This window comes from Ornithorhynchus anatinus, chromosome 19 (assembly GCF_004115215.2).
Source record: "Ornithorhynchus anatinus isolate Pmale09 chromosome 19, mOrnAna1.pri.v4, whole genome shotgun sequence".
NCBI classification, from domain to species: domain Eukaryota; kingdom Metazoa; phylum Chordata; class Mammalia; order Monotremata; family Ornithorhynchidae; genus Ornithorhynchus; species Ornithorhynchus anatinus.
In genome coordinates this window covers 5,201,808-5,229,002 of record NC_041746.1, presented here as the reverse complement: position 1 = coordinate 5,229,002, position 27,195 = coordinate 5,201,808, and the positions used below count along the sequence as shown (strand labels likewise).

At 53.6% G+C, this 27,195-nt stretch overlaps 1 protein-coding gene across 1 annotated transcript in view; it reads left to right on the top strand.

Annotated features, from left to right (window-relative positions):
- The first annotated feature begins 4,234 nt into the window (after positions 1-4,234).
- COQ8A (coenzyme Q8A) overlaps positions 4,235-27,195 on the top strand; it is a 33,391-nt gene continuing 10,430 nt past the window's right edge. The window contains exons 1-5 of the mRNA XM_029047221.2: positions 4,235-4,390; positions 17,944-18,129; positions 20,451-20,858; positions 21,339-21,405; positions 27,100-27,174. Coding sequence (XP_028903054.1) covers positions 17,962-18,129; positions 20,451-20,858; positions 21,339-21,405; positions 27,100-27,174 — 718 coding nt within the window. The 5' untranslated portion in view covers positions 4,235-4,390; positions 17,944-17,961. The remainder of the gene's footprint in view (positions 4,391-17,943; positions 18,130-20,450; positions 20,859-21,338; positions 21,406-27,099; positions 27,175-27,195) is intronic.

The window sequence follows — 27,195 nt, the reverse complement described above, 5'->3', positions numbered from 1 at the left end:
GGGGCAGCAACTGGGGGTGGATATTGCCTAACCCCAAGCTTCTAGCAGCAACAGCGGTAGCAGCAGGGTGCTCTGATCAACCCCTTCTCCACCAGAATTCTGACATTTCCTGGCAGTGTCAAGAACACGGGCTTTCACTGATGGTCACTTGCAAGTGAAGTAAAGACACATGGCAGCTGGTAGCCCGCTTCACCCCAACGAAATAGTGCCAGGGTTCGAACAACTGGCCGAGGTGGAAATGCTTACCAGAATTTTTCATTTCTTCCTTTCATCCCATCTGGACAGGTTATGTTCCCTCTCCTCCCCGCCATACATGCACTCCTGAGCCTTCTGGTCTCTCTATCCCCCTCCCACCTCCCCTCAGTTTCCTCAACTGTAAAATGGGGATTAAATACCTGACCTCCCTCCTACTTAGACTGTGAGGCCCATGTGGGATAGGGACTGGGTCCGACCTAGTTTACTTGTACCTACCCCAGTGCTTAGAACAATGTTTGACAAATAGTAAGCACTTAATGAATACCATATAAAAAAAAAACTTGAAGGAAGGGCAGGGTCCAGAATAAATCACAGGTTTCTGGCACCAGAAGAGAACCCTGAAAGAAGTTCTGTGCCCAGTGCTCTCACAGCAAGCCACTGAGAGAGTGTCATGGCCATACCCAGTGTGGGATCCCAAAGATGGCAAGAGTTCTGCAGTGGTGGACATGGTGGCAGCACATGTGGATTCTCTTCCCCAGGAAAGTCACGGTGCCTGAAATGGCTGAGCCAGACCTTCCGGGCCTTTTATGAATTGCTCTGACAAATGGCACTTTCTGCCCAGCAGATGTTTAATCTGGCTCCTAACCAATGCTGGAAGAAAGCTGGAACCGGCTGAAATTCAGCTTCAACAAAAGCCCCAGAACGGGTGTTTCAGGAAGACATTGTGTGGCTGGGGAGAGGAGAGAGGGGTAGTGAGGTGGCTGTGGCAGCAGCCCAAATCGGGCCAGACTGGGGAGGGGCTAAGCCGTCCAATACCCCTCGATCAATCAATTATATTTATTGAGTACTTACTGTGTGCAGAGCACTGAACTAAGCACTTGGGAGAGTACAATAGAACAATATAACAGACATATTTCTCTGCCCAAAACGAGTTTATCCTCCCCACCATTCCTTGCTATCTGCTGTCTCTGTCACCAGCAGCCCCAGCCTCACCTCTCCTATTTTCCTCCCCACCCCTGAGTCATGGGCCCCGTGTCTTCTTCAGTGGTACAGCCTTGCCCCGCTCCATTCCCTCCCCCAGAAAGTCCGCTAGCCACCAGTGACAGGGGGAGATGATGGAAATTCCAGTTAGATTTTTTTTTTTTTACCTTCAACCCTGCCCTTAATAGCTGGTCTGCAGGCCAGAGGCCAGGCCTGTTTCTGCCTGAAATATGCTCTGAACATGCTTCCAGGCCACGATTTGATCAGAGTGCTGTTAGGGAATTAGGATCATTCTTCCTACAATGCAAGCCCGTCTAGATACAACATGATGTTGGAAGAAATGGTTGGGTGCCAGCATGAGGCAGTGGGCACAGCAGAGGAATTAGAACACCTGTTTCTGGGGATGTGTGGCTTTTTGTGATTACAGTGCCCACATCATAGCAGAAATTACTCTAAACTAAGCAAGAAAACAATGGCTTCACCTTGCAGCCTCTGTCCAGTTGACTGGGCAGAAGATGGCACACAGCAGCCACTCTAAATTAAGTGCCATTGGTCAATCTGAAACAACATTGCCAGGGAACTCCAAAAGCCTCCCGGCTTTGGCCTCACTAAGGAAACACCAAGGCTGAAGGCTTTCCTTTCCTTGAGCATTCGGTTTTATCACCAAGCCCCTCGGATCTGGAGTTGGGATCTCCTCAGAACTCTCTTGTGAAGGCCTCGCTATAGTAACTGGGGAAACAGAGTCCAGGCAAATATAATAAGTGGTCTCTGAACACAGTGGGAGTCAGAAGAACCCAGCTCCATCAGCTGCCTAATGTATGTCCTTGGGTAAGTCACTTAACTTCTCTGAGCCTGTTACCTAAAATGTAAAATGGGGCTTAAGACTGTGAGCTCCAAGAGGGACAGGGACTGGGTCCAACATGACAACCTTGCATCTACCCCAGTGCTTAGTAATAATAATAAAGTGCATAAAACATTGTAGGTGCTTAATAAATACCATTTTTAAAAAAGGGACTGTCTGATGGGATTGTATTGTATCTACTCCAGTGTTTAGCACAGTTTATTAGCACAGTTTATTATCACTGGTAGTGAGCACCAGCCTCCTGCTTTGTTACTTATTCCCTGCTCCTGTTGTCACTCACCTTTGTTCTGCTCTGGCACTTAGACGAGGGCAGAGGACGTGCTGGGAGAGGAGGAGCTTGGAGAAACTGTTTTTTTTCCTTTTTTGCCTTCCTCTTTCCCTGACCAGCCTGAGCCCGAACCCACTGCCCAGTGGCCCAGGGTGTCTGGGGACCCCAGTGACCCACAGTGTGCACTGGCCTTGTCAGCTAACAGCACACTGGCTTCCCTTTTTTATGGTATTTGTTAATTGTTTACTATGTGCCAGACACTGTAATAATAATAATGACGGTATTTGTTAAGCACTTAGTATGTGCAAATCACTGTTCTAAGCGTTGAAGGGATGCAAGGTGATCAGGTTGTCCCATGTGGAGCTCACAGTCTTAATCTTCATTTTACAGGTGAGGAAACTGAGGCACAGAGAAGTTAAGTGACTTGCCCAAAGTCACACAGCTGACAAACGGCAGAGCCTGGATTTTGGTAGATACAAGCTAATCAGGTTGGACACAGTCAACATGTCTCACATGGGATTTATAGTCTTAATCCCCATTTTACAGATGAGGTAACCGCGGCACAGAGATGTGAAGTGACTTGTCCAAGGCACAGAGGAGTGGACAGAGGCAGGATTAGAACCCAGGTCCTTCTGACCCCGAGGCCTGTGCTCTACCCACTAGGCCACGCTGCTTCTCTCTTGCTTGTCCACATCCCCTCTCCCAAGGACTTAGTACAGTGCTTTGCACACTGTAAGCACTCAGTAAATATCCTCGATTGATTCCCCCGCCCAACCTTAGCCACTGAGGAAGCAAGTGAAGGGGAAAATAAGGGCAGACTGATGAAAGGAATAAATGCAGGAGAGGGAACCGCCAAGGTGCACATGGTGGGTGCCTTTTTCCTGCTCAGTTACTTCATCTGTAAAATGGGGATTACCTGTGAGCCTCACGTGGGACAACCTGATTACCCTGTATCTACCCCAGCGCTTAGAACAGTGCTTGGCACCCAGTAAGTGCTTTACAAATACCAACATTATTATAAGCCTGGGCTTCAGACTTGGGTTCTAATCCCAGGTGTCCCACTTCTCAGCTGGATGACCTTGGGCCAGTCACTTCACATGGCTGGGCCTCAGTTCCCCCATCTTTAAAACGGAAATTAAGTCTGTGAGCCCCACGTGGGATAAGGACTGCGTCCAGCCCTCTTTGCTCATAGCCGCCCCAAAGCTCAGTCCAGTGCCTGGAACAGAGTTAAGTGCCTATCGAATGCCCCAATTATATTACTATTTTTCCCTCTGTCGGTCAATGGGGAGCCCAGGCCCAGGTCGGCTGCACCGCACTGGCACTGCGGTGACACGTTAGGGCTACCAAGTCCCAAGGGAATGGAGACCCCATTTGCCCCATTTCCGGGCGGGGCGGCCTCTGGAGGACGGGAAGAAGGGAACTGAAGGCCCTGCCTTGTCCTGGCCACCAGCCCGCCCTGGGCTCGGGGGGAGTCCTTCCCTCAGCCAAGGCCGGCGGGGAAACCAGGGAGGGAAGGAGGGAGAGAGAGAGAGAGAGAGAGGGAGGGAGGGGGAGAGAGTGAGAGAGGGAGGGAGGGAGGGAGAGAGGGAGGGAGGGGGGGGGAGGGAGAGAGGGAGAGAGGGAGGGAGAGAGGGAGGGAGGGAGGGAGAGAGGGAGGGAGGGAGGGAGGGAGGGAGAGAGGGAGAGAGGGAGAGAGGGAGAGAGGGAGGGAGGGAGGGAGGGAGGGAGGGAGGGAGAGAGGGAGAGAGGGAGGGAGGGAGGGAGAGAGGGAGAGAGGGAGAGAGGGGGGCGGGCAGGCTGTCAGGGAGCGCAAAGGGACGTTCCTATTGGCCAGTTCTCCCCCCGCCCCTGGTTCCGATTGGCGGCTGTGGCGGGCGCACGGGCTGTGCACGCGCCGGCGCCGCGCGAGCCTCCCCACCCCCCGCCCCCGTTCCCTTAGGAGAAGGCCGTGGAGCCAATCGGCGCGAGCCCGCGGCCGGGGCCTGTTGTGGCCGCCCAGGGGTCGACACCCGCTGACCATCGGACCCGACCCGACCCGACCCGACCGGGGTGACGGAGCCCGAAGGAGCCCCCCCGACCTCCGGGTAAGACCCCGGGCCTCCCCGGCCCCCACACGGGCCTTGTCGTTGTCCCCCCCGCGGAGGGCGGTAAGCTCACCACAAGGAAAGGGCCGCCCCGGGGGGGCTCTTTCGGTGGGCGGAAGGACCGGCCTTTAAGGGCCTATAAGCCCCTGTGGACAGGCGTCTTCCCATCAAGCTCTCCCAAGCGCTTCCCGCAGTGCTTCGCACCCCGTAAACGCTTCATTTGGGTGATTGGGAGCAGGAAGACATTAACCTCCCCCACCCCGCCCCCCGATTAGAGAAGCCGGGAGCGTTGAGGAGCCTCTCTCCTTGGAGGTCTTGAAGAGAGGAAGGTGGAGCTGTCCGGGGCTCACAATAATAATACAACATAGAATAATAATACGAATAAATGATAGGATTTGTGAAGCCTTCACGGGGGGGGGCTTGGCACGTGGTGAGCGCTAAACGAATACCATCATTATTATGATGTGCCGAGCACTGTTCCAAGCGGTGGTGTAATCATACCGATGATGGTATTTGTTAAGCGCTTACCATGTGCCAAGCACTGTAGAGACAAGGTAATCGGGTTGCCCTACGTGGGGCTGACAGTCTTCATCCCCATTTTACAGATGAGGTAGCTGAGGCCCAGAGAAGTGAAGTGGCTTGCCCGAGGTCACACAGCAGACGATTGGCAGAGGCAGGATTAGAATCCACGTCCTCCGACTCCCAAGCCTGGGCTCCTTCCACTAAGCCGTACCGAAGGCACCCGTGTTTCCACTGCACTGCACCGGGGAATGGGGCTGTCAGTTTGCTCTTATTCAAGATTTTCCCATCTTGCTCACCCCTGCCCGCCCCCTGACCACCCCTTCTGTGTTTGGCTTTTTCTGCTCCACACTGGAGACCCAGTTTTTTTGTTATGGTATTCATTAAGTATGTACGAGGTGCCAGGCACCATTAATAATAATAATAATGTTGGTATTTGTTAATGTGCCAAGCACGGTTCTAAGCACTGGGGTAGATGCAAGATAATCAGGTTGTCCCACGTAGGGCTCACAGTCTTCATCCCCATTTTACAGATGAGGAAACAGAGGCACAGGAAAGTTAAGTGACTTGCCCAAGGTCACACAGCTGACAAGCGGCAGAGCCGGGATTAGAACCCATGACCTCCGACTCCCAAGCCCAGGCTCCTTCCACTGAGTCACGCAGCACTGGGGTAGATCCAAGGTAATCCTTTGTGGATGGAGAATGAACTAGGCCTGCCCCATTTAGCCATTACCCCTCTTGACTGTTAGTTTGAGGTGAGCAGGGGACGTGTTTACCAGATCTGCTATCTTGCACTCTCCCAAATGCTTAGTTTAGTGCCCTGCACGCATTAAATGTTCAACTAATACCCAGGGTCTCACCAGCCGTGGGTTCTACAAGGGCGAGTGGATGAGTTGAGGCTGGAGGGGGTAGCTGAGCAAGAGCTACCCGATAGGGTTCCTCCAACCCCCGTTTTTCTCAAGTAAGGAACCAAACCCTACAGCAGCTCCAGTCAAAAAGGTTCCTAGGTAGAGGGACGGGTGGGGCAGGGAGGAGCAAAGCTCCCTCTGCCACATGGCTCGGGACAGTGTTCATCGCCCTCGTGAAGCCACCGAGCTGTCGCACCTGCCATCGGAATGCAATCCTGGTCTTTCTCTAGGCTGTAAGCTTGTGTGGACAGGGAATGAGCCTATTATATTGTTGTGTTCCACATATTTAGTACAGTACTCAGCACACAGTAAGTGCTTAATAAATATGATTGGTGACTAGTGGAGGGCCTCTCCATTGTGAGCCAGTTGCCCTGGGGCTTTGAAGTCCTGGAAGGAGCTCTCTTCTCTGTGGGTGGAGTGGGAGCTGGGTGAGAGTGGTCAGATTGAGAAGGTGATAAGATTTCCCTAGTGGGTTATAAAAGCTTCTCCAGTCCGGAAAGTTCTGCCCTGTTTTGATCCCACCAACGATAGAAAAATGAGTAGCCAGTGAGCGCCCCCCTCAAAAAGCACCCTACGAGTTCTTCCCCCAGGCAGGACAGTCGGAAAGTGAAATTGGGTATTTTCCGCAGCCATCTTGTACCCTTATTTTTTCTGGGCAAATAGCTGGTTGGAAAACTGGTTTTAGTTCCTCAAGTGGGAATTATCAGTCCATCAGCCAGGGCTGTGATGCCTGTGTGGGTGGAAAGAGGGGCTCTGAGCTGAGTTCGGCATAGAGGGCAGAGGCTGGAACAGTGACCCGTGGTGGGGGGTGAGTGGCTTTGGGCTAAGGTTTCTTCGGTCCCAGGGCCATGTGTGAGAGCCTTTGCACAATTGTCTGGCTTGCCTGCATGTGTGTGTGTATGTGCGAGTGTGTCTGTGCACATGCATGGGGGTTCAGCCTTGGGTTTAGGAAGGGTGACCCTGGTGTCACCCTTGGAGTTGCGAGGGGTATCGGAGAAGTCAGGAAGTTTAGCGTGTCTCCATTTAGTCATTAAAAGAGAAATGTCTTGGATCCATTGGCTTGCATCTGAGGCTAGCTGATAGACATAGGTGGGTTGTAAAGGGTGTGGAGAGGGAACAAGGTTCCTTAACAACACTGAACCTAGAGGCTGGAGCCAAGGGGACTCTGAACGTCCTGGACGTTCAACGGCGGCTCTTTATAAACAACACAATCCTGTCTCCTCCTACCACGGGCCTCTTCCAGGGAGTTTGTGTTCCTGCCTTTGGCTGGTAACATTTTTTGCCTATTCCCTGGTCGCTCTCCCTCTCCCCCAGTGCAGTTCTGCATTCCTCCAGAAAAGTAAAAGCCTCGGTAGGTGTGGCTTCTATAGAGTGGCCGGAAGTCTCTGGGTGGGTTTGAAGCCCATCCTGGCCATCTCTGCTCTCCAGCATTCCCGGTTGGGCGGTGAGCCCGTGAGTCCAGTTAGTTGCCAAAGACAGGCTGGGACGGGTTGGTACTCTTCTTGGGTGTGGCCCTGTAGATCCCTTTGATTTCAGCCAGGCCAGGTAGTATTTGGGAGAATTCTACACTGACCATATTTCTTCCAGGCTTTCCTTTGTATCAGAGCAGAGCACGGACCCTGAAGCACCGACCCATGATAAAGCTCCGAAGGCACAGACATATGGGGGTGCAGCATTCTGTCCTCTCCCTGCTGAGGCCCCGTGGCCGAGTGGCACCCTAATTCCCGCTTTCAGGCCTGACTCACAGTCATCAAGGCACTGTGGGTCTGGGTCTCAGCTCCCTCCCCCACCATGTGGATTGGGACGATTGCTGCTCACCCCGTCCCCTTCCATACCTCCCACCTCACTGAATCTATTTTACAGCATATAAATGTCTCATGCCTCATTCTGGATCCCTGATTCATTCTTCATCACTGATTGGCAGGTTCACATGGGGCATATCGAGCCCGTTGAATTGAGTCTCATTAGATGACTTTAGGGTAGCCGGGGAGGGAGGCAGGCTTGGGCCCGGAGTCTCCACTCCCCGATACGATAACAGTGTCCAAACTTGGCAACTGAACCGCCACGAGCTCGGGCCATGGAGTCATCTTTTTTATTTTCTGTTGACTGAAAACAGAGCAGCGCCCAGTTGGAAAGAGAGTTTGGGTTGGAGAGCTCTCTTGACTTGACTGCAGCAAATGAAAATAGCTCGGGTGTTTCTGCCGAAATGCCGGTCAAGAACTTTCTACAGTGACTCTTCCAGGGAATGGCAATGTGATACAGGAGGGAGAAAGGGGCCAGGGAGCAGATGGTTTCTTTCTTTTTGCGGCCCATCGGGGCATGCCCTGCCAGGATCGCACCTGGCCCTGGGGCTGGCGCCGCCCCCGCTCCACGAACGGGTTGCCCGTGGTGGCTCTTCGGGGCTTTACTTTGGGTCCCAACGTGTGCCTGCCGACGGTCAGACAGTGAGACTTTATCGATTGACCGGGCACCCGGCCCCAAGCTAGTACCCTGTTGTCTTCCGACTGTGTCCAAGCCTCCTCGCCCGGAGAAGTCCAACTAGTTTTCTTAACCGTTCCTTTGGGAAAGAGATTGTTTCTGAAAGATAGAGGCAGATGGGGGGAAGGGAGGAAAGCTGTATTGCTGCCATGTTATTGCCATGTAAAAGTACCCGAGCTGGTCTCAAAAATAACAGCTTCTCTTTTTGCCTTATCCTGTCCAAGATGTGCAGCGTTTCTTATTTCTTGTCAGAGTCCAGAGGCACCCCTGCATGTCTCCTCCTGCTCCCTAGCCCCGGAAGCCCTTTGATTGGGGTCTCTCTGTCGGGACCCCTGTCCTGCTCTCTGTGGAGGCAGAGAAGGGGTCTGGGCCCACACCACTCTCCACCTGATGCTTCCCAAAATAAACCGTCTGAACAGCAAGTGCCCGGCAAGTGGCAGAGACGGCGGCAGCTACTAGTTGGACTCCACTGGCATTCTCTTTTATCGGTAGGCCGAAGGCCCAGGTAGTCAGACATTCAGTTGTATTTACTGAGCACTTACTGTTTGCAGAGTTCTGTACTAAGCGCTTGGGAGACTACAGTATAGCAGGCACATTCTCTGCCCACAGCTAGGTGGGCACAGCCACCGCTCATCCCCCTGGGTGGCCAAGTGGGTGGTCTTCCCTGCCTCCTTCCTTTGGGATCCCTGCTACTCTTTCCCTCCCACCTCAACTCTGTGCCTTGTCTACTGAGGGGAGGTGGTGTGGGGCTTCTGTGCCCAAGGGCATTCCCTTGTGTCCCCTGGCCCCTGGTAATAGGAATTAACAGGACACGGTTCTTCTGGTCGGCTGGGTGGTTTCTGCTTCACGTTCTCTTACGGAGCTTGATGAGCCCAGCTAACCCCTTCCCGCTTCTCTTTGGGGCAGAAAGAAGCTGGGGACTGAGCAGGGGAGAAGCTTTTTTACCCCTTGCCTGCTGTGTAACCTTGAGCAAGTCTCTTCTCTGCGCCTCATTTACCTCATCTATAAAATGGGGATTAAACTGTGCGCACCATGTGGGACATGGACTGTGTCCATCCTGAGTAGCTTGTATCTATCCCAGCACTCAGCACAGTGCCTGGCACATAGTAAGCACTTAACAAATATTAAAAAAAAAAAGCTGGGTTCCCATATTGTGTACAAACACAGGGTGGGAGGAGGCAGTGCAGAGGACTTCCTGATATGTGGACTCCGTGTTTCACCTTCCTGTTATCTGCACCCTTTGATCACCCGCCTGTCCTCCTGTTTCCCTGTCCCCACCCTCCCCTACCCCTCTGGCCCCTTTGAACGGCACAGGAAGGAGGGAATTCCTTCCTGTGGTCTCCCACCTGAGGGTCTCCAAGCTTCTGGACCCCTTCCTGATTCCAGCTCCCCCCCTGGCCAGGGAAGCCCTCTTAGGCTGAGTGTGGCTCCCAGGCTTGGGATGGGAAGATGGGGCCCTTGGGGCCTGGAGGGAACCTGCTAATCTGTAAATATGTGCCAAACACTGTACTAAACTCTGGGATAGAGATAAGATCATTGGATTGGACACAGTCCCTGCTCCATGTGGGGCTCACAGTCCAAGTTACAGTGAGGAAACTGAGGCCCAGAGAAGTGAAATGACTTGCCACAAGGTGATGCAGCAAGTAGGTGGTGAAGCTGGGATTAGAACCCAGGTCCTCTGACTCCCAGGCTCCTGTGCTCGTACCACTAGGTCGTGCCTTACTTGTGCTTTCCAGTCCAGCCCAGCTCGATAGCTTGGGGGTTGGTCCGTGGCCCAGCAGGCTTTCCAGTTGGCATCGTTCCCGGCCCCAGCAAGGGCGGTGCGAGGAAAGCATGCGGAGGAGACCCTGTAGTCCATGGGTTACCATGGGTGGTTACTGTTTGACAGAGGTGCAGCAGACATTCAAGTTTTCTTCTCCATTCTTCCCTCCACCACCAACCTTAGCCCCACAGCATGTTGATGAGCAGCTCTGGGTGGATAAAGATGGGGCTCCACCCCAAGACACCTCTACTTTCGCCCCTCAGCTTCTAGCTCAAGCAGGATGTGCTAGTTACCCTTTGAGGGAGCGCAGTCCCACCCACTCACCTCTGCACCTGCCCTCCTGTGTGCTTTGTCCTCTTTTTGCACGCTGTGCCCACGATCCCTGTGAACAAGGCAGTGGGGCTCCAGCCTCCCAGTCGGGGGCAAGATAGAAAATGTGTTTTCAAGGTCACCTCTGCCACTAGAACCCCAAGGGCCCGGCTCTGCTCGGTCCAGCCTGGCCTGGGTCTGAGTGCCTGTTGGATGGAAGAGCAGGCTTGGAAACAATTTGAGCCTTGTTTGTCTGTGGCCTGAGGGCTGTCAGAGTCCTCTACTCGGACTCCGGACTCCGGGCCTGTGGTCGCCTTGTGCTCCCCACCCCTTGGGACCGGCCCCAAGCTCCTTTCTCCTCAGAATCCGAGGCTTCGGGCAGCGGGGGGGGCGGCTACAGCTGGACAGTGTCTGCCCCCCCATCCTGTTCGAGGGTAGCCTGGCCTACAGTGCGTATCAGGAGACCCAGGTTTTAGTCCTGGTTCTGCCACTTGCTCGCTGTGTGACCTTGGGCAAGTCATTTAACTATCCTCTCTGTGCTTCTATTTCTTGTTTCCTCACCTACTTTCCCTCTTTCTTTCGGTGGTCCTGTGTGGGACAGGGACTGGATCTCACCTGATTATCATGTGTCAACTCCAGTGCTGGGACCTAGTAAGCATCATTATTAATCTTCTTCCAGCCAGGACAGTGAGCCACCATCCTCCCTTGTGTCTTAGTCACTCGATGTCTTTGTTGCTCCCATTGTGTAGGTGGTACTTTTTTGCAAGAGTTTGTGTGTGTGTGTGTGTCCTGAGGTGTGACTGTGTTGGTGGATTTAAGCATCCAAAGAGTATGTCGCATTTGACACAGCCTGGCTAATGAGCTTGAATTCATTTACAGTGGAGTATACCAAAAAACGACTTTGATTTTGACATCCATATTTGCCACTGTGGCTTCTTAATTTCATTATGCAAATTTATGTAACAAATGTTTTAAATAGCATGCACATTTGCTTAACCAAGAACCCCCCCCCCCAAAAATAAAACACCCCAACAAACTTCAAAAACGCCTCAAGGCAGGTCTGCAGCATTATTAGTACCTGCTTCCAGTAGGGCAAAGAAATAATATGTTCTAGTAGGAGAGGTCATCAAGTCCTGACTGTAAGCTCCCTGAGGGGCAGGTATCATGGTTTCCAACTTTACTGCATTTTCCCATACACTTAGTACAGTGCTCTGCATGCAAACTATTGATAGGTGACTAGTATTCCTGTTTGCTCAGATGGGAATATAAATCAGGGCTTTTATTGGGTCTGATGCTATAGTGGTTCTAGATTTATTAAGCCTCTAGAACTGACCTAAGCCCTGGGAAAAATTCATGGATGAAATTAGATAATGTCTCTGGCCCCTGGGTTCACTGTCTAGGGAAGCATTGTGGTCTAGTGGATAGAGCACGGGTCTGGTAGTCAGAAGGACCTGGGTTCTAATCTCGGTTCCGTCATCTGTCTGCTGTGTGACCTAGGGCCAGTTATTTAACATGTCTGGGTCTCAGTTACATCATCTGTAAAATGGGGATTAAGACTCTGAGCCAGGTACTGTGACCGACCTGATTAGCTTGTATATACCCCAGTGTTTAGTACAGTGCCTGGCATATAGTAAGCACTTAACAAGTACCATTTAAAATGAAAATAAAAATAAAGAATGAGGGGAAGGGGTTGGTGACACACAAGGAAAAGTAAAACAGCAACCCCACCCCAGAAAAACAACATTAAATAGAGATCAGAATAAATATCACAGTAATTACAGTTTCATGATTCTCACCACCCAGGTAGGCCTATCAATCGATCAGTGGTATTGAGCGCTTACTGTGTGCAGAGCACTGTACCTAGTGCTTGGGAAAGTACAATACAGTAGTGTGGGTAGATGTGTGGGGCTGAGGGTGTGGGGAATATCAAGTGCTTAAAGGGTTCATATCCAAGTGTATAGGCGACATAATGGGAGGTGGGTAGGGGAAATGAGGATCTTGGAGGAGATGTGCTTTTAGGAGCGTTTTGAAGGTGGGGAGAGTGGTGGGCTGTGGTTTATGAAGAGAGACGGAGCTCCAGGTCAGAGGGAAGATGTGGGCAAGGGGTCGGTGGCAGCATAGATATGATCGAAGTACAGAGAGTAGATTGGAATTAGAGGAGCAGCGTGTGCAGTTTGGGTTGAGGTAGGAGATCAGTGAGGTAAAGTAGGAGGGGGAGAGACAACCGAGCACTGTACTAAACACATGGGAGAGTACAAGAGAGAGGACAGGATCCTTGCCCACGAGAAGCTTAAAGTTTAGCAGGGGAGACGGATAGTCAGTTACATTTATTGAGTGCTTACTGAGTGCAGAGCACTGTACTAAGTGCTTGGAAGAGTACAGTACAACAATAAATAGACACATTCCCTGCCCACAATGATCTGCTTACAGTCTAGAGGACATAAAATAAATTACAGACAGGAGGAAGAACTAGGCTATAAAGATATGTGTGTGAATGCTATGGGGTAGGGGCTGCTGTGAGTGCTGCAGTGTTGAAGTGGCAATTGGGGAAATGAGAGAGTAATCAGGGAAGACTCTAGGAGGAGACATGGATTCAGGAGGGCCTTGAAGGCAATTTGAACGGCAAACCTGTCAGACATTTTGGAAAAGGTTCTCAAATGCTAATGATTAAACGTTCCATGGTCGCCCCTCTCCAAGGTCTAAATATTCTTCTATCCACACACGTTGCACTTATGTGCATGTACACATTCATCTGCCTCTTCAGTCATGTAGCTGCATTTGGAGTGTCTTCTGCTTTATTGTTCTTCATCTGGCTTTCACTTTCTGCAAATCACCTTTGTCAGTCTCTCCCTGCTGTGTCCTGAGCTCCTTAAAGGCAGGAAGAAGTGTGGGCCTCTCTCCTGCGTATAGTCTCCCCAGGGTGGAGGATAGTTCCCAGCACTCAGCAGGTGCTCAGGAGATGCTTCAGGTTAGTAACTTGTGATCCCAGGAGTCAGTAGTGTGCAGTTTGACAAGACCAATTCATCCCATGTTGAGTTGAACATAAGTCTCCGGCGCCTCCGCATCTATTTCTCTCCAAACCTCAGTCTCTTTTCTGAGCAAATTTCTTACAGAACAGGAATTGGTGGGGCTTCTGTAAACAGTGGATTTGCTAGAACCAGACACATCAAGCATCTCCAGGCTCCTCCCAAGTCTCGTCGCCGTTGGAAAGCAGTCTGGCTTAGTGGAAAGAGCACAGGTCTGGGAGTCTGAGTTCTAATCCCAGGTCTGCCACTTGCCTACTGTATGACCTTGGGCAAGTCACTTAACTTCTCTGGGCCTCAGTCTTCTCAATTGTAAAATGAGTATTCAGTACCTGTCCGCCCTCCTACTTAAACTCTGAGCCCCATGTGGGGATGGAGACTGTGTCTCATTCAATTAACTTGCATCTATCCCAGTGCTTAGAACTGTGCTCGACACATAGTGAGTGCTGAACAAATACTGTAATTATCAGTAATAATAATAATAAGTCCCTTGGCCTACCTCTCAGCCTCTTTTTTCGCATTTTGTGTCTATACATAGAAGAAACATGATTTTGATTTTGTCTAGTTACTCAGAAGCACAATGTGAGTAGATCATAGTATCTAGATTTGTATGAGGCAAAATGAACATGCGTTTGGAAATTGATTTTAGTATTCGGGTATTTCAATCGTGCTAAAATTTCAAAATTCCCCTCCATGCCCCTTCATAGTCTATCTGAATGTTGTCAGTATTTTTACTTGCATCTTGGTGTGGGAGGATTTTCAATCCTTTTGGTTGAGTATTTTTTCCTGCAAGATTGAATTATTACTTGTGCCTCTGGTTGGGCCCAAACCCCCTCATGTTTCAGCTAACTCTCAGGGTGCTGTCTTCTCCCCGCATTTTGTCTAGATTCTAGGGGCTGCCCTGCCCTGCTCTAGGAGGCTCTCCTTGAGTATTAGACTTTGGGCCTTCAAAGAGCAGGATCGAATCTCCCTCCTCTTGGCTTCTCATCCCAGTGGTGCAAGTAGGGCGCTGCCCACTGGAGCTGGGCTGAGCCATCGGCCCGGAAGGTTTGTGGCCCAAGGACTCCCCAAGGCACTTGGCGAGCTGGACTGGTCCAGCAGCAGCAGTCTTGAGAGAACCGGGTCACTCAGGAGGCTCCTTAGGCCATCAGCCTCTGGGTCACAGTGCCCCTGGACCAGAAACCCTCTGGGGGCACTTTGCAAGCTGTAGCACCCCTGCCCAACTACTCAGTTGTTGCACCCAGGGTGGGGGAGCACTGCCGGCAGGCATGAGAGCGCACGAGGGGTGCCGGGCCCGCCACTAGCACGGGAATCCATTCCTCTGTATAGGTTTTTGGTCCTGAAGTCTCACGGCTAAGGTCATCTGACGTTCTTGATGGGAGCTTGCTTCATCACCTTCCCAAACGCTCAGTACGGTGCTCTGCATGGAGTGGGCGCTCAAGAGGTAGCATTGATTGACTGGGTATTTATGGAGGAGGAGGAGCTTGCTGCCTCTCCAGTGCTGGGCTCTGTTTCACACATCTTTACTGCGTGGGTCCATTTGTGGCCATCCACAAATGGTCCAGGGTCCATAATTATAATAATAATAATGATGATATTTGTTAAACGCTTACTGTGTGCAAAACAGTGTTGACATAACCTTGTATCTATCCCAGCGTTTAGTGCATAGTAAGTTTTTAACAAATACCGTAGTTGTTGTATAAGGCTGGAAGACGAAATCCCAGCCGCAACCTTTTCTTCAGACTAATGCTGTAGGTATGCGTGGGTGTATAGTTTCTCAGTTCCTGGCATCATCGAGACTAGGCTGAGATTAACCATGCCCAAGTAGTTGTCTCAGTGAAAAATGGCTGTTTTACATGGCTGTTTATTTCCAGCGCTGACTGCCCTGGCTCCCCTCCTCCTCCCCATCTCCAGCTCCATGAAGCAGCGGCTGTCTCCCCGCCCCCCCCGCCCAAACCAGACTGGCCAACACCTCAGGTTCAAATCTTGGCTGGGGTGGGTTTCCACACTGGGTCTGACCCCTCCTGGACGGGCATATGAGATGGAGATATTTAGGCTTAGTGAATCAGTTTCCATAAATAAAGCAGGGAGAATGCTTCGCCCTCCCTGCTTTTCTCTCTTTCCTCCATTCCCCCCTCCCTCCCGCGCCTCCTCCCTGGCTTTCTACCCCAGGCTGTTTTGGGCCAAAGCTTCGCTGTGGTTCTCCCGGTGCCGGGCAGCGTTAAGCCAGTGCAAGTGGCTGTCAGCCTGGCGACGTCTGCCCCCAGGACTATGGTGTTCTTAACCAGGCCTGACCCTGGCTGGAGATCGGGGGAAGGGGTTGAGGGAGGGCTAGGAGGGTGGGGATAGAGAAATACTATTATTAGTAATAATAATAATAAGTCCTTTGGTCTGCCTCACAGTGTGCTTTTTTGCATTTTTTGTCTATACATAGACAGAAGAGACATGATTACTAATTACTAATAATAATAGTATCTGGGATAGATACAAGTTAATCGAGTGAAACACAGTCTCCGTCCCCACATGGGGCTCAGAGTTTAAGTAGGAGGGCAGTGTTGCTTGTTCCTCTGGGGGTCAAAGGGAGGCCTGGTGGGGGTGGGGGAGAGTGTATGTGAGTTTAGGGAAGGGGGTGCTGTTTGTTCATAAATTGGCAGTTGATAGCGAGTTAGGATATTTCCAAACCAGCCATCGAGATTTCTAAACTTGCTGTCAGAGACACTGAAGTTGATCAACTGGATGTCAGCGGTTCTATAAATACTTGGGGAATGTCTGTAACCCTTCAGCACCAGGCCACAGGGCCACGGGGAAGCAGAGGATCCATCCTGAAAGCCCAGGTTACATCATACACCTTTCCCTTTCCTGACCTTTGCTCTTCTTTTGACTCCTTTCACATTGGGGAGTCCAAAAAGCCACGAGGAAGCTGTTCGGGATGGCCCTGCACGGTCACTATGAGCTGGTGGGAGACGGGAGGGTGGAGGAGGAGCAAGGCTAAGTGGGTAAGATGAGGATTTTTGGTTCTTGGATTTCAGTTGCCTGGCTCTCCCTGCCCTTGGGTACCAGGGCTGAATTTGTCCCATAGCCCAGTAGGATCCAGTTAGCCGAGTTCAGGGGACTGGTCTTATGAGGGGAGACAGCATGACCTGGGGAAAAGAGCATGGGCCTGGGGGGTCAGGAGAGCTGGGTTGTATTCCCAGCTCTGTCACTGGCCCGCTGTGTGTGAAGTCAGTTAACCTTTCTGAGAGTCAGTATCCCCATTTGTAAAATGGGAATAAAAAACCTCTTTTCTTCACCTCTCCCTCTTCCTTCTGCACCACCATTGCCCTTGGATCCGTAGCCTTTAAATACTTGATATTCACCCCACCTTCTCCCATAATTTATTTTGACGTCTGTCTCCCCCTCTAGACTGTAAGCTCCTTTTGGGCAGGGTAGAATGTGACTACAAACTCAACTGTTGTTTTCTCCCAGGCATTTAATATAGTCCTCTGAACATGGTAAATGCTCAGTAAATGCCATTGATTGATTGATTGATGTCTTCACAGGCCATGTGCTCCCTCCGTTGAGGGTAGGTTGGGGAAACTTTTTTGGGTCTGCCTCTCTCTCTGCTTCGCCTTGTGTTTCCTGGACCTCACTGGCAAGAACTTTGTCTGCCCACATGCCGTCATTGTCAATTTAAATCTAATTAAGAAATAAAGGAAGTAATGCTGAACACTATGTAAAACACTGGGGTAGAGAGAAGATAATTAGATGGGATGCAATACCTGTCCCTCACGAGGCTCAAAATCCAAGAGGAAAGGAAAGCAGGGATCCTATCCCCATTTCACTCATTAGGAAATTGGGGTAAGGAGCTCTGCCCTGGTCACCCAGCAGGCCAGTGGCAGAGCAGGGACTAGCCCTGGATCTCCTGACTCCCAGGTCCAGACTCTTCCCATTAGGCCTTCCTAATAGGGGCCTGGGTTCAATCTGGATTCCAGGAGAGGATGAACGGTGGAGCTGCTGAGTCTTTTTCCCCACCTCGGGAGAATCAGGAGGTCAGGGAGCCTGGCTCTTGCTTCAGGCGGCTGCCATGGGAGGGTTAAGCAGTCAGAGTACTCACTTTGTGCTGAGCACTGTACTGAATGCCTGGGTAATAATGTTGGTATTTGTTAAGTGCTTACTATGTGCTGAGCACTGTTCTAAGCGCTGGGGTAGACATAGGAGAATCAGGTTGTCCCACGTGGGGCTTACAGTTTTAATCCCCATTTTACAGATGAGGGAACTGAGGCACAGAGAAGTTAAGTGACTTGCCCACAGTCACACCGCCGACAAGTGGCAGAGCTGGGATTCGAACTCATGAGCCCTGATTCCAAAGCCCATGCTCTTTCCACTTTGCCACGCTGCTTCTCTAAGCAGTGGAGTTAGTAGGCAGATCCTTGCCCTCAAGGAGCTAACACCGCATGCCTGGGAGGGTGCTGGGCCCCCACCCATTGACTAGAGCTGTCCACAGGTCTGCAGGCCCGTGTCTGTGTATCTGTTCCAAGGCTGACTGCCTCCTGCCCGCCCCTTGCTGTGTTGCAGCCTTGAAGAAGGCCCGCCATGCTGGGGGACGCCATCATGGTAATCAAGGGCCTGGCCAAGCTGAGCCAGGCCATCCTGGAGACACAGCTCCAGCACATCGCCGTGGGAGCAGAGGCCGCCACAGCCGCCCGGCTGCTGCAGAACACGGCCGAGGAGCAGTTCAGCGCAGCCATGGGCAAGATGCAGGTGAGCCAGCTCGGCTATCACCTGCCTTAGGACCCGGGGAGGGTCCGGGGTTGGGCGTGGGGGCTGGTGGGTGCCCTGCTGGCCCCGACCCCCACTCCAGACTCTGTGGCCCAACCCAGGGGAGCGGATCTGATTGAAGGTCAAATGAACAATGGATTAGAGTTTATGGGCTCCTAGCCCCAGGCTACTTCCTGTGGCTGCTGGGTCAAAGGCCAGGGGTCGGCCCCTCATCTTTTTTAATCCTATGCCCAAGCTCTCTCTGGGCTTCCTCCCAGGCTGGGAGTTGGTCTCTGTTCTCTTTTGCCTGGTGCTTACTCTGCCTTCTGAGCGAAGGCAACCTCTCCATTCTTCCCTGCTCCCGCCCTCCTAGCCAGTACCCATTGACACACAAAACCCTTTTCCCTTTTTGTGCTGATGCCTGACCCAGAAAGTCCTCCTTCTAGAGCTTGAGCCCCCTGAACCTAGAACCACGAGAACCAGCGGAAGATGTGGGTCGGGGGGTGACAGTCTGAGGGGGCTCACCACGACCCGCCAACCCAATTGGGAGCCACGTTTCGGCCATGATTGGGTTCATACAAGCTGTTTCTCTTGTGAAGTCTGTTTCCGGTCCACCCACGCAATTGGGCCGCCTGAGCGTGGCTCGGCCCAACCCAGGGTGAGCTTAGGGGGTGTCCTTGATGTTTTGGGCTTCCTGAAAGCCACCTGGATTTCCCAGCTCTTTCTAGCCATCAGCTTGATGGCTAGTTGCTTTCCACTTCCCCGAAGCAGCCATCCAGGCTACCTTGGGGGCGGTAGGGAGACGAGATCCCAGAAGAGCGAGGTGGGGTTGGGAGCTGTCTGCAAAGAGATGGGCGTTGTGAGTGTAAAAAGAGAAGGAGATCCAGACCCAAAGTCTGAGGGATTCTCACAGTCAGGGGGGTGGGTGGCAGAGGAAGAGCCTGGAGAAAAGACAGAGGAGGAGTGGCTGGAGAGAGACCTGTGGTCGTGAAACGCTGTGAGGGAGCTTCCTCTGGGGCCTCGGGTTCCTCACAGGGAGGAGAGGTTGCCGCCGTTGCCATTTCCCTGTTCCACTTGGGCATGGGAGGGGTTGCCGGTTAGTCCTGGGACTGCAGCCTGGTGATTCCCTAGCTTGTAGCACGGCCTGATCTGAGCCTCCTGAGCAACATGGGTCCCCTGTGCAAGTGTGGAGGAATTGAGGGCTCCTTGCTCAAGGTCACCCAGGGAGTTGGAAGGAACCTGCATTGAGACTCCCCCGGGGACCTGGCCAGCTGTCCTCGTTCCCGGCGGGCATTGCAACCTTGAACAGACTCCAGCACCTCTGTGGCGTTCCATCAGAGAGCGGGCACGCATGATGGCTGTTTCCTTTTTGTCCCTGGGGGGTTGTTGGGAGGTATATTATTAGAACCTGAGAAAGAAGTAAGGTGGCTGTGGAATTTGCCAGGCTCCAGTACTATTCCCATCAGGTTTTGGGTCTCCATCTCAGCCCCTGGATGGCGGGTCCACCACTGTGTCATGTTGCCTTGCAGGTAGAGGAGAGGCGTGCCCAGACCGGACTTGGCCCAGGGGTCTTAACTGTGTCAGGCTGGCACAGATCTTCATCACTCTCCTCCCCCCTGCCCTTTACAGGCTCCCTGTTTAGGCTGGTTCAGGCCCAGGGACCCCCATGGCAGCTGGAGGGGTGTTCCCATCCCAGAGACCCTTGCATCTTTGCGATCGTTCCAGTGGGCTGCCTGGATTACAGGTCCCAGAAGCTCACTGGGATAACCACACGTGTATAGGAACTGCACTCATGCAAAAATGAGGTCTCAGATTATGTCCTGCCCTGTTTGTGTCCTCTTTGGGGTGCTGTGGGCTGGGGGCAGGCCCGGAAGCTGCAGGCCCAGGGGCTCTCTGGGCTGCCCGGTTAAGGGCTGGGAAACTGTGATGCTGCCTGCAGCTCACCTCACAGCGAGAAACGTTCAAACCCTAAAATTGGGTTCCTGAGTGGGAGGGGTTGGGACTCCTTTCCTGGAGATGACAGAAAATAGAGCAGAGGGATTCCCAACTGTCTGGGAATGCTTTTCTTGATCCTGCCCAGAGACAGAGGGATGGACCAGATGACCATCTGTAAAAAAACAACAGAAAACCCGGGGCATCATAACAAGACTTCCTTGGGAGAGGCACCTTGCCAGCACGTTCTATGAAGCCATTGTGGAAGGTCATTGCATTGGGAAAGGAAGGGGTCTTTTGGGGGTCTCCTCTTAAAGCCCCTCACAAAAGACCGGGGCTCTGTGCTCCCTTTCCCCCACCACTCCTGTGCACCATGTCCCTGTTCCCTCCAGGATTTGGGAAGTCAGCAGCCAGAGGTGTACTCTGAGATGAGTGATGATCCGAGCTCGGAGTTCCACTTCCCAGGGCCAGAGCCGGCAGGCACAGCAGCGGACTTCTCCTCCTCCTCCTCTGCCTCTCCCCCACCTTCCAGCCCAGATCAGATCGACAGCCAGGGCCCGGCTCCGACCTATGTCTCCCCAGGACCTCTTGGGGCCGGGGCCCAGGGCCCCCAACTGGGGAGGCTGAACGGGAAGTTGCCTGTTGACGCCTGGGTCCTAGGCGGCCCGTTAGCAGCTTCTGCTGGGTCCCGGAGGTTCTTCCACCAGGACCAGACGCCCGTTGGGGGGCTCACTGCCGAGGACATCGAGAAAGCCCGCCAGGCCAAGGCGCGTGGCGAGAACAAGCCTCACAAGCAGATGGTGAGTGTCAGGGTGGGAGGGTTTGAGTGAAGGGCAGCTGGTGGGCAGGCGGAGGCTCCAGGAGCCACATGGACTCACCTTCTCCCCCTAGGACAGAAAGCTTGGACTCTTGTGGGCCAGGGACTGTGTCAGATCTCACTTTTCTATATCTACCCCAATGCTTAGCCCAGCCCTCGGCACTTTACATTTCCCAAGTATCTCGATCATGATTACCATTGATCTCAGTCAGTAGCTTGGTGCTGGGTTCAGCACCAAGTCCAAATGCCCAGGGTCACGAGCTGCCGTGAGCTGTCCAGGAGGCGCTGGAGATATGGGCTGTGCGTGGGTACAGGCTGGGTGGCTGTGGCTGGCCCCAGCTTTGACGGAGTTGAAGAGAGGCTGTGTTGGGGGCTTCCCTGGAGTTGGGTGGGCTCCCCTCGGGCACCAGCTCGCCGCTGCCTCTTCCTCCTCTTGGACCTGAGTCTCCTTTTCCTTCTGCAGCTGAGTGAACGGGCCCGGGAGCGCAAAGTGCCCGTTACACGGATCGGGCGGCTGGCGAACTTTGGAGGTGAGTGATAATGACGCCCTGCCTGTCCTGGCCCTGTGCACTTCACCACCCCCCCAGGTGTAGGGTGCATGCCCATGGATCTGAAAGGTGCCCTTGGTGGGTGGCAGCTGCTGCAACCAGAGTAGAGCAGAGGGGTTGTGAGCGGGAGAGGGAGGAGGTGGTGGGGGTTTGGTTGCAGGGGTGGGGAGGAGACAGGTATCTGAGCTGTCCTGCCAGCTGGCTAAAGGCTCCCAGCCTGCCACGTTCTCTGTGGGGCAGGCGGTTGGCTGTCCCCTCACCCCCAGCCCCTCTCGTAGCTGCTCTGCTTGAGGCCCAAGCTCGGCCTGCTCAGCGGGTGCTTGCAATGGTTGTCCTTGGCTCTGGGGCCTGAACTTGGCCTCCGCCACCCTCCATCCCCTCCCGGCAGTTGCATTGGATGTGTTGTGGGCAGGGAGACTGGGTGAGAGTCCAGAAGTGGGAGAGACCACAGTAGGTCATCTGGTCCAGTCCCCTGCCTTTGGGAAGGTGTATGACTTCACCCCTGGTGCAAGCCGATAGACTTTCCTTGTGAAGATATGCAGGGTTGGCAGAACCCACAGCCTCCCGCCCTGGGATCTAATCCCCCGTTGGCTATATATCTCTTCCTTCTGGCCCCCTGCACCCCAACCTGCCAGTATGGTGCCCTGGGGGAATACTGCCCCCCCCAATCCTCCCCCAAAGCCCAGGTTCCCACAGTGGTCCACACTTGTGGGGCAGGTCGGGAGTTCCCTGGATTCAGCCTTTGAATGCCATATGCAACCTGGATTTTCCCAGGGTGTGTTTGGTCAAGCCCCGTTGAGGTGTCGGGGCAGTGTGAGCTGGCAGACCCAGTTGGGTGCGCATATGTGGCAGTGGTCACGACCTGGGCACTGCAGTGTGGACCTTCCTTCCCGTGGCTTTGTCTGGAGCCGGACCCCATGCTATCCAGGACTGAGTGTGGGTTTGGTGGGGCTCGCCCCTCCAGCGGGGTAGGGCTAGGACAGGTGGCTCCCCTGTGGGCTAGGAAGGAAGCGGCATTTTAGAACCGTGAGGATTTATGAGGTTGGACGGGTTACTGAAAGAGGTCATGGATTCTTATCCTCTGAAGGAAAGAGGAGAGGTGGTTTACCGGGTGGTCCTGGCTAGGAAGAGGGGGTACCAGTCAATTAGCGGTATTTATTGAGCACTTACTGGGGGTAGAGCACTTAAGAGGGGGTACCAGTCAATTAGCGATATTTATTGAGCACTTACTGGGAGTAGAGCACTTCAGTAGGCTCTGGGAGAGTATAGGGGAGTTAGAAGATACTCTGTCTTCAAGGGGCTTCCAGTCTAGTTGGGGAGAGGGTAGGCTTTTTTTTTTTTTTAACAATGTCAAACACTGTACTAAGCTCTGGTGTAGGTACAAGTGAATTAGGTTGGACACAGTCCCTGCTCCCGCATGGGGCTCACAGTTTAAGTAGGAGGGAGACAATGATTCCCTTTCAGATCCGGATTCCATGATTGGCTGGGGCTTGGGCCCCAGGTTTTCCTGTCCCAAAAATCTGCACTTGGGTTTTCTCAACGTGGTGGCTTATTTTGTCATTTGGGTAGGTTTCTCCTCCCAGTCCAGACCATCTCTGCAGCCTTGGGATTTTTCCAGCCCATTCCCTCCAGCCTTTCTTTTCCTTCCCCTCACTCCCCTCCTCCAGGAGGCCACCCAGACCTTGAAACAGATGAAACTGGATCCTCCCTTTGGGACAAATTGTTCTTCTCCCAAGGTGTGTGTGAGGCTGGGTGTCCCTGGGGCACCAGGGGATTGAGTGAGAGTCTGTTAATAATCCAGGATTGTTTCAGAAAGGCCCCCAAATGGGCTTGGAGTCACCTGAGGAGAGGGACTGAGGTTGAGGAGATTGTTGCCACAACACCCTTGGGGACCTCGGGGTCTCGGAGTACCAGTTGAGCCCCAGTGGGATGAGGGAGCCGGCTCGCTGCCTCCACTGCTGCCATCGGCGAGGACGTGGGGGTCCTGGCCACATAAAGAGCTGGATCGTGGGTGCAGCCTCTGATGGTGGGCGGGCTCCTGTTTGAGGTTTCCGGGACCAGGAAGCAGCTTTTCAGATCCGTGTGAGTGGCAGGCTCTCAGGAGTGTTCGCATATGGTGTGGGGGCGGTGCAGTCCTTCAGCTCCTCTTACCTACCGTCGACGCCACCCCTCCTAGAGCCCAGGAGCTGGGCGAGTAGCAGGTGGGACCAGTGCCCAGCCCTGCACTGGATGGGGCAGGCCTTCGGGTTGGCAATGCCAGCAGGACACGGGGGTCAGCAGATCTGGTTCCAGCCTCCCTTTGCTCCCACCAGTTTATGGAGAGCAGGTAGGAGTGGCCTCCATGGTCTGTGCCTTTCCATGGGCCATGCCCCTTGCTGCCACTGCCAGAATAGGGGCAGGAGACAGTGGGGTGAATGCCCGGCAACGCCCCTGTTTGTCTTTCCTGGTAGGGGGAGTTTCTTTCATAGAAGCGGACTGCAGCTGGGTGTGAGCAGGCTTGGCTCTGACCTCGCTCCCCCAGCCCCATGGGGGGCAACCCCCTCCCCCTGGATCACAGAGCTCCCTCTGTTTACTTGTCCTGGTCCAGCCTTCGCTGGCTGGTGCTTGGCTTGCTGGGTGAGTTGAATAACCTAATCTCGCCCCCACCCCCGGGCCTTTGCAATAATAGCGAGTGGCCCAGGGAAAGCTGGAGCTGCCAAGACTGGCATCCTGCAGCTGGAGAGATTCAAGTTGGATCCCAGGAGGGACTTCCAGGCTCTCGAGGCTCAATCGAACCCAGGGCCTCTGGCCTCTCCAAAGCCGACTGGCTGCATGTGACCCAGAAGGGGCCGGGGAGCTTTCTGTAGGCCTCCAGAGCCCAGAAACGGCCAAGGTTGGGGTGAAGAGCAAAGTGGAAGGGGGCTGAATCCTCCAGGGGGAAGCACTCACTGGCTACTTCCTGACCTGCTCCCCGCCCCAAGGATGGGGATTAGCTTTAGGACTGTAATGGGGGGAACATTGGCTTCGGCCAGGGATTTGGGGGGTGCCGAGGCAGTGTCGGCTGACTGCCCTGCTTTTATTGCCCCTCTCTGGCTGCAGTGGAAAAGGGGAGGGAGGAAAGCGGAAGAAATTGCTTTCCCTTTGCTAGCCTGTGACCCTCGGTGCCATGTAAACTAGGCTGCTTTAGCCTGTGAGAGCCCGGGCGGGCACTGTCCACCCTGTAGCTCCCCGTCTTTCCACTCTTGGCTTCTGCCTCTTGGGATTTTTCCCCAGCTTCTGGCCTGACTGGTGTTTCGGCTTTTGAGAAGGCTTAAAATGGATAGCAGCCACCTCCCCTGATGGGGGTGGGGTACCCCGAGGCCTGGAGCTCACCCCCTGTGGTGGTGGCGGCATGCTGGCGGGCAGGCTGGACTCTGAGGTGACCCTGGTACCTCCCCTGACTGGGGTGGGCATCATGTAGGTTGGTGGCGGTGGTCATCGGTTGTCTGTCCCCACGAGCCCAGCACGGCTCCTTTCTCTAACCTGTTTTCTGCATCCGGTGGAGGTCGGGAAGGGTCTATACTGGACATTTGGCCCAGCACTAGGACAGGAGCCTGTGCCCACTGTGTCCCAGTAGGGCTCAGATCTGACCCACAGTGGCTACTGGGGTGGTTTGGTCAGGCAGAGCATGTACCACACACTGACGGAGAAGTGGGTGGGTCTGCCACGGCCCAACCTACTGTGGTCTTGGTGGGGTGATGGCCGAGCCAGAAGCAGCCCCGGCCGTCTCCTCCCCATCACGGAGACTTGGAGTGGGCTCACTGTTGTCTTAACCCCTTCTTGGCCCAGGACATGGTGTGAGCGAATCGGATGCCTTTTTTTCCACATCCCCACCCTGAGATGGGGGAATGAAGCCTCTTCCCGCCCCTGGGTGGACAGACTCCAGGGTCCACCGAGGCACGCAAAGCTACCTGGCCCAACCCTGCCCACGGCCTGGCCTGAGGAAGGGAAGGAGGGGGCTCGCCCTTGCTCGGCCTGGGCTGCCGTGGATGAAGAGGGGTCTTGGCAGCCAGTTATTAACAAGAATCACAGTCTGGGTACAAACAGAAGTGGGCATCAGGCATGGGGTTTGAAGGTTAAGGTCTCTGTAGTGATTGCTTTTGATAAGACGAGGGACAGGGGAGGGGAGGGGGTGGTACCTGCAGGGCAATGTTTAACTTGAGGCTTCAAAACTGCCTCCCGGTTTGGGCTACCATCGGCTCCAGCCACTGGGGGCTGCCCCGGCACTGGGGACCACTGGCCGGTCCACTGATGGGCCGGGGGAGAGGTGGCTCTGGGCCCTAGATTAGGGAAGAAAGTCCTTATCGGAGTGCCCCTCTGTCTCTGTGGTGAGATGGGAAGTTGCTTCACCTCCCGCAGTAGATCGGCAATCTGAACTTGATGGATACTTTTCTCGAGGTTCACTAGCCCTTTCTTCAGAGCAATTTTGGAGTTGTCCAGTCTCCCCCATGTCTGGCCACGACGAGTCTCTCCCCCATCCACCTGCAGGGCCGGGGGCAGTGGGGCCAGGGGTCCTTCCTCCAGCCATGAGACTGATGCAGGGATGCAGATCAGTTGCTGGGCGAGAAGGTGTCTTCTGCTTGTGACAGCATGTGCCATTGTGGCCTTATGGTTTTGCACACCGAGCGGGATGGGTGATCACCCCTCTCGTGGCCACCTTTTGCCACAGCCCTGCACCAATGTCACCCCAACCCAATGGCCACAGAACTCAGGCCCTGTTAGATCTGGAGGTGGTGGTGCCTCTTCCAAGGAGTCCTGTCAGCTAGTCTCCTTGCCTTCCTGGCTGAACGCCGGCCTGTGGCTTTGAGGTGGGGTGTGTGCATGCCTGTTCCTCCCCCCACTTTTTATTTGGTGGACCAGGGCGAGAGCTGGCAAAACTGGCCCTCCTCAGTGCCGTCCTAGTCAATTCAGCTGTGAGCCCCTGGAGGGACGGGGTCTTTTTCTAGTTCCCACCTGTGAATTCTCTCCCAGCACTCAGTAATAATAATGTTGGTATTTGTTAAGCGCTTACTATGTGCCGAGCACTGTTCTAAGCGCTGGGGTAGACACAAGGGAATCAGGTTGTCCCACGTGGGGCTCACAGTCTTAATCCCCATTTTACAGATGAGGTAACTGAGGCACCGAGAAGTTAAGTGACTTGCCCAAAGCCACACAGCTGACAAATGGCCGAGCCGGGATTTGAACCCATGACCTCTGACTCCAAAGCCCGTGCTCTTTCCACTGAGCCACGCTTTCTGCCCACAGTCAGTGCTAAATAAATATTATTACTACTACTGTTTGTCCAAGCAGATGAACTGTATTTTTGTCTTGTGCCATTTCTAGGCAATGGGATCTCTGGATTGTAGTGACCTTGCACCCCAAAATGATTAGAAGGCAGAGATGCAACTTGAGACCCAACATCCAACACGCCCGATCCCTGTGCCCCTCCCCGCCCTCATGAACCCACGTATCCCACCACTTGCTTTTCTCTTTCTGAGCCTCATCTTGCCCCATGCCTGGCCCGGGTGATGTTGCGCACTACAGTGAGGAGGAGTGAGTCCATGCCATCCCTTTTGGGGGGCCCTTTGAGGCTGCAACCCTCGGGGCTCCCACAACTGACCACGGGGCTCCTGGGTTCAGAGGTTGCAGCTCACGGCTTCCTGTCTGTTCTTGTCCAAGGTCTGGCTGTCGGTCTGGGGTTTGGGGCGCTGGCTGAAGTCGCCAAGAAGAGTCTCCGGCCTGATGACCCTAAAGGTGAGTTAGTGTGAGCAGCCA